The sequence below is a fragment of the Elephantulus edwardii genome, unplaced genomic scaffold (genome assembly GCF_000299155.1).
Source record: "Elephantulus edwardii isolate Elephantulus edwardi_28Jun2011 unplaced genomic scaffold, EleEdw1.0 scaffold00064, whole genome shotgun sequence".
Lineage (NCBI taxonomy): Eukaryota > Metazoa > Chordata > Mammalia > Macroscelidea > Macroscelididae > Elephantulus > Elephantulus edwardii.
Genome location: NW_006399814.1, coordinates 11,325,998 through 11,335,936, shown reverse-complemented (window position 1 = coordinate 11,335,936; position 9,939 = coordinate 11,325,998). Strand labels below are relative to the sequence as shown.

The window sequence follows — 9,939 nt, the reverse complement described above, 5'->3', positions numbered from 1 at the left end:
CCTTTCCTTTCCTTTCCTTCCCTTCCCTTCCCTTCCCTTCCCTTCCCTTCCCTTTCCTTTCCTTTCTTTTTCTTTCCCCACCTGTCCCTCCACCATTCAAATTGTATGACTCTATGATTAAGCGCCCTTCCACTTCTCATTCCTCAGCTCCCCTCCCCACCCCCGGATCCTCATATTCGTTCTGCAACAGTGATCTTAGACAGTATTTGTCTTTATGAGACTGAGTTATGTCACTTTGCATAATGCTCTCTAGTCCCTTCAAAGTTAGGTAGTAATTTACAAAATCGTTGCTCTTGCATGCTGCATAGTATTCCATTGTGTGAATGTACCATAATTTCTCAATCTATCTATTCCACTGCTTGGAATATACCCTGAGAAAAGAGAACTGACACACTAGCAGAGACTTGTACACTATTGTACATAGCAGCATTATTTACCATAACAAGAACATGGAAACAGCCCAGATGTCCAACCACAGTGGAATTGATTGACCAATTCTTTTTGGTACAGTGACTCTGTGTATTCCTCCCACCTTTCTTTAATACTTTCTGTATTATTCAAGATTTTGCCCATAGAATCCTTCAGTGTTGCAACTTGAGGCTTGAATTTATTCTTCAGTTCTTTCCTTTGCACCTTGTGTTATAATAAATGTAAATCTATCCGTACAGCATATAACAACAACAACAACAACATCCATATAGACAATAGAGTCAATGGGGATCAAAGGTATGTGAACTCCTTAATCATAACCAAATACCCTGAAAAATTGCGTTTCTGATCCTAAGGCCTCAGGACTCATATTCTCTAGGGACATCAAAGTCAACTGATGTAACACAGTCCATGAAGACAACGTTCTACCTCCTATTTTGGTGAGGAGAGACTGGGTCATAAAGTTTGCTAGCAGCTATCTAAAATGCAACTAGAGGTGAGCTCTAATGGTCTAGTGGCAAGGAGCTGTACTGCAATCCCAGAGGTGTGAAGTTCAAATCCACCAGATGCTCTGCTGAAGAAGGAGGAACAACTGCCTCCTGTACCAGTCGGATCCAATTTGACAGTACACACATTAAAAAAAAATGCAACTAGAGGGCTTTCTCTGTCTGAGATGAATAAGGAAGAAAAGCAAAGATGTGTAGAAACTAGTCAGGCCTCTGGAAACTCTGTGAACTTAGAAAAATGGTAATAGTTACAGAACAGGATTCAGGTCATTCATTCATGGGTTTGCTGAGTCATGTTCTACTTGATGGCACTTAACAACAACAACAACAACAACAACAATAGAAACTACTAGTCAGCAGGACTAATGGATCTTGTGAACCACAACCTCCAGGACTCTGAGACCAGAAGAACTAGATGGTGCCCAGCCACCACTGCTGTGAAAGGAATCATGATAGAAGGCTATGGACAGAGTGGGAGGAAATGAGAGAACAAAAGGAAAAGTCATCAAAATGGCCAAGCTTTCTAGTCAAATAGAGATTCTTGGAGCCCCAAGACTATGGTTCTTAGTCACCCTTGGAGTTTGAAATTAAACTCATCTCTGTGGCTCAGCTTTCAGCCAAACAACATACATGCCTGTAACAATAACACCATGAAGGGACTGACTTTTCAGAACAACTGACCATCCAAGATCAAAAAAGGACAATGTTTGCCAAAGAATAAAGCCAGAAGACAAGAAGAGATGTGATAGAAGAATGAGCAGAAACAAGAATTACTGGGAGAAAGTGGTTACAATGTGGGGATTTTAATTAATGTCATAAATCAGACTGTTTATGGAGGGTTGGGGGGAGAACTAACTTGCTCTGTTAACTTCACTGAAATCACAACAATAGCCTAGTCTAAAGATTTAGACTCTAACAATTAAATGAATATTGCAATTATTGTAATTCTCTAATGTTAGATCAATGTTTTGAGGTTATAATTGTATATCTTGTCATGACTACATTGCAATAAATTAAATGAGTAACTGCAAACAAAACAAAAGGGACAAAGAGACCTCGGAGGTAGTGGTCTTTCATAAAGATACTGAAGCCCCCGAAGACAGCAGTATCAGATAGAAAAAGGAAAGGAGACGTTAGTGGCAGAGTCTCAAAGACAGGAGGTGTGCCAAAGCTAGAAGGTGGTTCTACCTGGGGGCAAGGACTTTGGCAAGGACTTTGTCCACAAAGTCAGGGCTTCAGATAGAGCAGAAGTCGACCTCTTACACCTGAGGCCACTGGGCGAAATGCAGAACCCTCATTAGGCTACATGTGAAGTGGTGACATCGGGTAAGAGAAGATTTTCAGGTGAGGCCAAGAGAGAGGTGAGCCTGAGCAACCTAGGGCTGCAGTAACAAAGTAGTACCAGTTGGATGGCTTTAAAGAGGAGAAATTTACTGTCTCATAGTTCTGGAGTCTGGAAGTTTGAATTAGCATGTTTATGATATTTATTCCTTCCATTGATACTGACAGACAGCATCCCCAGTGACTTGTCCTCCACATGTCCCCTCTTCCCTATCACTCACTGGCTCCAGCTCTCCTGTAGCTTTGAGGATATCACAGGACCTTGATCCCTATGGGAGCAGACTTCAGTTAAATGGCCCCTTGCACTGGCCTGACCTGATGGCTACGAACTACACCTCTGTGCTGATTTGCAGTGATTGGAAAAATCTAAATGTGCCCTTAAAAGAACTGAAACCCAAGGGCTCAGGGCCCACATGCTGGCACAATCTTGGCTCTTGATCTCTGATTAAATAAAACGACGTTCTGTTTCCACCTCGTAGTAATAAATCTGCACCATGAGGAAACCCTTTCTTATTGTGTTGTACACAGAGACCTTCTCTTAGCTGGATACACAGGAGTTCCACTGCTCATTTTGTGCATTTCAGCTTGAATAACAACCTACAAATGCCAGCCTCTCCTTCTTCCTGCTTCCTCTCGGGGCTGGACAACATTCTGCACATCTGAGTGGCTGCCCTCTCTGGTGGTCTTCTCCATACACAGACTGCAGGATCCCAGCACAATGGTCTTTATCTCTCAAAAGAATTTTGGATTTCAAAATCAGGCACCTATAGGGGGTGGGGGTGGGTCAGGCTTCAGCCCTTGGAACAAAGTAAAGGACTAGGCAAGACCTCCTGTGTGTGGAATTTGGGTTGCCATAACAAGAACTGCACGTCTGCACTGTGCTTAGTACACACGGCCACACCAGCAATGGAGCCATGTGTGGCTTCCTGCAGAGCGGGAGTGGCTCCTTTCCACTGCCAATCTCATACTGTAGCAACTTTGGCTTTGGATGCTACTTACTGGTCCCTTTGGGTGGGCTAGCCAGGAAGCAGGAGACATAGCTGGAACCTCCTTCTCACTTTTCTATGTGCACCTCAGGTTCTCACACTCAGTACACCCCTCACTGCACTGCGCAGACCTGGTCCGACGACTGTGTTTGATGACAGCCTTTCTCTGAGGACTTGGCTCTTGAGTCTTAATTATTCTTGGGAGAGGTGTTCTGTCTCCGTTTCACAGAGAATGGGGCACATTTGCTTATCTTGACTATTTTGGAATTAACCTCAAACCTGATTTTCTTTACCCAAGGCAAAGAGCGTGGCATCTGGTGTGAATTCACCTTCTGCAGGCAGCTGCCAAGTCAGCCTACATGTGGGACAGCTCTAGGGCTCTCAGGCTGTCTCCCTGCTTCCCAAATTGCCTCAAACTGGGTCTCAATTCAGATAGTGACTCTTTTCTAGTGTTAAGCCAGTGTTTTGTACTTTGGGATGGGAGTGCTTAAGGGTAGTGATGTAAGACAAAGGGCTTGGAAGGCAGTTTCAGCTTCGACATTTCATATTTGAACCTCTGATCCTTAAAATGAGAACAACACTGACTTAACCTGAAGTCCACCATCCATCAGTTTCTTTACAGTGATGGCTTGTGTGTTACGATGACTCTGGAAACTATGGCACAGGTATTTCAAATGCCAGCAGTGGCAGTTCCAGCCCAAGACAGATTAGGAAGAAAGGCCTGTCAATCTACTTCTTAAAATGACAAAACTTTAGAGATTACCCCATTTACAGGGATTATCTGGAAAAGTTAAGTGTGTAGTGACAAAGTCTAGTGGATATCAGGGGCTAGAAAAAGCAGGGAAAGAAGAATTATTGCTTAGTGGATGCAGAGTTTATGTTTGGTTGATAAAATTTTCATTTGCTTTTGAATTGTGGTTTGGGGGAAGGTTTGTAGAACAAATTGGTTTTTCATCCACCAATTTATATACATTTTGTTCCGTAACATTAGTTGCAATTCCCGAGTGATAAAGTTGTGAAAGCAAACAGATGCTGGAGACACGATTTTGTCTCTGGACGGCCTCAGCCCAGGGTCCTCACTAGACGTGGTCTTCCTGCCCCTGTAGACGCTCATCATCGCCCTCGGGGAGACAGCCTACACCGTGGCCTCAGTGCTCATCCTCTTCTTCCTCTTGATGTACATCTTCGCTATTTTGGGCTTCTGCCTGTTTGGAGCTTCGGGAACGGGTGACTTGGATAACTGGGGGAACCTGGCTGTGTCCTTCTTTACCCTCTTCAGCTTGGCCACGGTACTGTGTTTGGGCTTGGTGGTGGGGTGGGCTGGGACCTTGAAAAGGTGCCCAGATGGTGTGGGCTTGTAAGCAAGCAGAGCCTCATGTGAGGCCTTCCTCCATGTTCGGACACTCACCCACTCACCTGGGCCCAGGGACACTAGGAACTGGCCTCCTGAAGTCAATGAGAGTCCAGTGGACTGACACGGAGGCAGGGCCAGCCTCTTCCTTGGTGGGCCGGCAGGAAGCACCGCTTGGACTAGGAGTGTGCAGAAGGGATTCTGCTCCATCAGGTCTTGGCACTCAGCATTCTCTGCCCTGCCCGAGCAGGTGGATGGCTGGACAGCTCTGCAGGAGAGGTTAGATAAAAGGAATTTTATGCTGAGCAGGACATTCACCATTGCCTTCATCCTGCTCGCCTCCTTCATCTTCCTCAGCATGTTTGTGGGCGTGATGATCATCCACACTGAGGTGAGGTTGTACACACAAGGTTAGCGGTCAGGAAAGGTGTGGCAGCCAGGGCTGGGGCCACGGCTGCAGGGAGGACCATAAGCAGTGTCTCCCCTTGGAGGTGGAGAGGAAGTGGAGGTGGACAGGAGGTGAAGGTGGAGAGGAGGAGGAGTGGACAGGAGGGTGGGGTAGATAGGAGGTGGGGTGGACATGGGGTGGGGTAGACAGAAGATGGGGTGGACAGGAGGTAGGGGTGGACAAGAGGTGGGGTGGACAGCAGGTAGAAATGGACAGGAGGTGGGGTGCACAGTAGGGGGGGTGGACAGGAGGTGGAGATGAACGGGAAATAAAGGCTGCAAGAGGTGTACAGGTGGTGAGATGGACAGGAGGTGGCGCAATGATTTTGCTTTATCCCAGCCTAACTCTCTTCCTGAGCCAGTGCACTTTCCCCTCACAAGGATAGTGGCCAACAAGCTACTAGGGATCGAGAAGGCACAGTAGCTGCAAGGCTAGAACAAGGCATGGGGTAAGCATGGAGCAAGGGCCTATGGCTCAGTCTTACCCGTTGACTCTCTAGGACTGCATCAAAAAGTTCAAGCGGGACCTAAGAGTGGAGAGGCACAATACACTCATGGAAGAGAAGCAGGTGATTCTGAAGCGGCAGCAAGAAGATGTCAGCCAACTGATGCGCACCCAGGTAGGTGCTTGGCACCACCATTCAGACAGACAGACAGACAGACAGAAAGATAGATGGTGGATAGTTAAGACTGAAAAATGGTCAGGAAGAAGGATCATAAGGCCCATGTTGAGGGCTAGCGGCCTCAGACACTGTGGCCTTAGGAAAGGCAGAAAGTTGTCTCTGTATTTCCCAGAGCCAGATTTTGTATTCTGCTGTTTGCAGGTCTTCGGGGTTAGGAATTACGGGCTGGACCGTCCAGAGCACACTAGTGCCAGCCAGGAATGGCAGTGGTCCATCGAGTGAGGACATTGGGACTCTCAGAGGTTAACATGCTCATCCTCAGTTCCATCATGTTGTTTCTACACCCAGGCCCAGAATGAGCACAAAAGGAAGGACGCAGTCTGACGCCTGGCACTGTCGTGTGGCACTGTGGGAAGCCTTCTCATTTCAGCTCAGTGCTCGTGCCATGCTAACCTGCCCATGCCAAGCACTGGGTACCCTGCTGGGTTCTGACTGCACTACTGTTTTCTCTCCTTCCTCCGCCCAGGCTGTCCCCCAGCAGCCTGTTCTCTAAGTCTGAGACATCTGCTCTTGAGACTGTCCTGCTGCCTATTTTGCCTATGCCCGAGCTTTGTCTAGGGTGGGCTGAGACCATGCTGAGCCACACTTGTATCTTAACCTATTCCTTCTGAGCTCCCTTTCCCATGGACAATGATGGCGTTCGCGACTCAGCTCAGCTGGGGCACGAGTCCAGGCCCAAAGGTGCCAGGGATAAATCTGTGTTTCCGTTCGGACTCACTTTGAGCCCTATGTTGGAAATCCAGATCGTCATTCACTTCTACCTCATCATGGCTTTTGCCCTATGCTTCCTTCTCCAGCAAAACGTTGCCTATGAAAACTTTGGTGAGCTGGTGGAGAATTTCAAGAAGACCCTGCGGCACACTGACCCCATGGTCTTGGATGACTTTGGCACTAGCCTACCCTTCATCGACATCTACTTATCCACTCTTGACAGCCAGGATACTACTATCTACAAGTCAGTCCCCTCTGCCACCCATGATGAGGAGATCATGCTGGGTGATCCACTCGGGAGTAGGGGGAGCTGGCAGATGGGCAAAGTGGTTGGAATAGCTTGAAGCCCTTTTTGGAGGAACAGGGTATAGAGTGGGATACAGCTCAGACCTCTGCTTCCACCAGCTGGGCTGCTCCCAAGGCCTCTCCCTGCCAGACAACCTTGGTTCTTGTTTCAATGGCCCATCCTGGCCTTACAGGCCCAGTGCCTCTTGGATCTATTTTGAAGGAGAAGGTAAAGGAGTGCCCCAGGGAATGCAGGAGCCTGGGAGCCTGGCCCAGGTCTGCCACCACCTTCCTGTATGGCCCTGGGCAAGTCTCTTCTCCCTTACCCTCAACACGTGAAGGCTTTCTGGGCTGATATAATGAAAATAATGCCTGTCCAGCAATTAGGCTGGCCTGCCCAGGACCTGGGCACTGGGTTAGTTAGCTGTGACTGTACCTGGCCTTTACTGAGCAAGGATGTAAAGAAGGCAGCGGACCCTAGGGAGTCACAGGGGACTCTTGAATAAGAAGGGTGTGGTTAAGTCTGGCTTCTAACACAAGCCCCCCACCCTACCCCGAAGGCTTCTAGACTGGAGACACTAAAGAGGAAGACCAAGAAACCCCTCCATCTGGTCCAGGAATGGGCTGGATGCCGTCTGGGCACTCCACAAGCACCTCACTGGAGACTAGGGATTTGTTATTTCTATTGTGGTGATCACTCCACGAGCCCACAGGGAAAGGGACAGATCCTTTTCAGCAGGGTGCCTTTCCCTGACCCCACACCTGCCAAGCATAATGCCTTCATGGGAACAAGTGTGCAGAGAGAGGGTGGGTGAGGGTGGAAGCACGAAGCCCTCCCTCGGTTCACTCAGCTCCTTCTGCTCCTCTCTCCAGGCTTCAGGAGCTGTATTATGAGATTGTGAATGTGCTGAACCTGATGCTTGAAGTAGACTTACCCAAGAAACAGCTGTCCCAGCCTTTGGAAATAGGTGGGTCTTAGGGCCCCTCAGTGCCGAAAGCATCCCATGTTGCAGCAGGCCCCCATTAAACACAAGCCTTCTGAATGGCCTCTCTGAAGCTGTGCGGATCACGGTGTTTTACATATTTGGTGACTGGGCTTGATTAGATGTCCAAGAAGTCTGACTTCTTAGTGCATATCTACCTCCACCCAGAAGACATAGCCAGAGCAAGGGGGTGGGGAGACAAAGGAAGGTTGACACTCCGACCAGAGGTCACAGTTAGTGGCCACCGTGACTTAGCTGCTCTTGACCTCAGCAGCAGAGACCCTCTGGGATTCCGGGAATCTGCCTGACAGTTACTCACCCTCCTTCGCCCCCCTAAGGGCTCCCCCATCCCCCCGTTTCTTGCTGTCTAACCAGGCTGGGAATGCTGTGATGAGGGACTCCTAGTCCAGACCTGAACTTCTTCGTTTTTTTCTTTTTAAATTTTAATGAAAGTTTACAGAGACTAGGGATTCCACTCACTCATTGTTGCACTTTTCTCCCTGCCCACCCCTTCCCCCACTTTACTTTTCTCCTTGAAAAATAAAAGAAAAACTCATTGTTATATAATTCCTTCCCCCAAGTTCACTCCATTATGCAGCCTTCATCCTGGACTTCTTTAATAACCATAATACCCAACCATATATCCCTTTAAAATAATTGTCTCCCTAATCTGTTTCACTGCAGTATACATAATTCTTCCCCTCCTTTTCTGTCTTCCCTCAATCCTGATGTCAGTCCCATTTTAGAACAATGGCCCTATGCAATATTTGTCCTTTTGTGACTGAGATATTTCACTGAGCATAATGTCCTCCAGGCTCATCCATTTTGCATAATATTTCATGAGTTCCCTGTTTTTCAATGATGCACAGTATTCCATTGTGTGAATATACCAGAGCTTCTCTATCCATTCGTTTGTTGATGGGCACTTGGGTTGTTTCCAGCTCTTTGCTATTGTGAACAAAACCACTATAAACATGAGTGTGCATATATCTGCTTGGGTGGCAGTTACGGTTTCTTTAGGGTAAATTCCCAGCAGTGGAATTGCTGGGCTAAATGGTATTTCTATTTCCAACTTTCTGAGAAAGCACCATACAGCTTTCCATAGTGGTTGCAACATTTTACACTCCCACTAACAGTGAATAAGGGTTCCAGTTTCTCCACAACCTCACCAGCATTTGATGTTTTCTGTTCTGTTAAATTTTGATATTCTTACTGGGGTGAGATGACATCTCATAGTTGTTTTTATTTGAATCTCTTTTAGAGCTAGGGATTTTGAACATTTCTTCATGTGCTTGTTGGCCATCTCAATGTCTTCTTTGGTGAAGTGTCTGTTCATATCCTGTGCCCATTTTTCAATTGGGTTATTTATCTTGTTGTGGTGCTCAAGTATTTTATAAATTCTATATGTAAGTCCTTTGTCTGACATGTCATTACTGAATATTTTTTCTCAATCTGTGGCTTCCCTTTTTACCCTGTTGGAGAAGTTTTTGGATGTGCATAGAAATTTAATTCTTAGAAGGTCCTATTCATCTTTTTTTATCCTCTTGTGGTTGTAGATTTTCCAGGATGCTTGGAAGACTGTTTATGTTGTGGATTAGGACTTCTACAGTTCTTCCAAGCTTTTCTTTAATGAAGTTTATAGTCTTTGGTTTTATTCCTCGGTGCATAATGCACTTTGAATTGGTTTTTGTGTATGGAGTGAGGTGTGGATCTTGCTTGAGCCTTCTGCAGGTAGTTTTCCAATCTTGCCAGCACCTTTTGTTAAAAAGGCTGTCGTTCCCCACTTAACTAATTTCATCTCCTTGTCAAAAATCAATTGACCATACGTAGATGGGCTGATTTATGGATTCTCAGTTCTATTTCATTGATCTATGTGTCTGTCATTGTACCAGTACCATGCTGTCTTGACCACCAGGGCAGTGTAGTAGGAATTGAAATTCTGAGCCTCTTTCCATTCCAAATGAAATGGGAGATTGCCTTTTCCATCTCATTGAAAAATGGAATTGGTATTTGTATTGGGATGGCATTGAATGTGTAAATTGCCTTTGATAGTGTCATTTTCACAATATTGAGTCTTCCTATCCATGAGCAAGGGATATTCTTCCATCTCTCCAGTTCTCTCTTTTTGTTTCTTGTAATAATGTTCTGTAATTTTCTTTGAATAGATCCTTTGTGTTTCTGGTTAGGTTTGTTGTTATGTGCCGTCAAGTCGCTTGC

At 46.4% G+C, this 9,939-nt stretch overlaps 1 protein-coding gene across 1 annotated transcript in view; it reads left to right on the top strand.

Moving 5' to 3' along the window:
* CATSPER3 (cation channel, sperm associated 3) overlaps positions 1–7,718 on the top strand; it is a 95,794-nt gene extending 88,076 nt beyond the window's left edge. Inside the window, exons 4-8 of the mRNA XM_006888140.1 lie at positions 4,369–4,551; positions 4,864–5,004; positions 5,561–5,680; positions 6,541–6,698; positions 7,613–7,718. Of these exons, the coding sequence (XP_006888202.1) occupies positions 4,369–4,551; positions 4,864–5,004; positions 5,561–5,680; positions 6,541–6,698; positions 7,613–7,718 (708 nt within the window). The remainder of the gene's footprint in view (positions 1–4,368; positions 4,552–4,863; positions 5,005–5,560; positions 5,681–6,540; positions 6,699–7,612) is intronic.
* Positions 7,719–9,939: the final 2,221 nt, after the last annotated feature.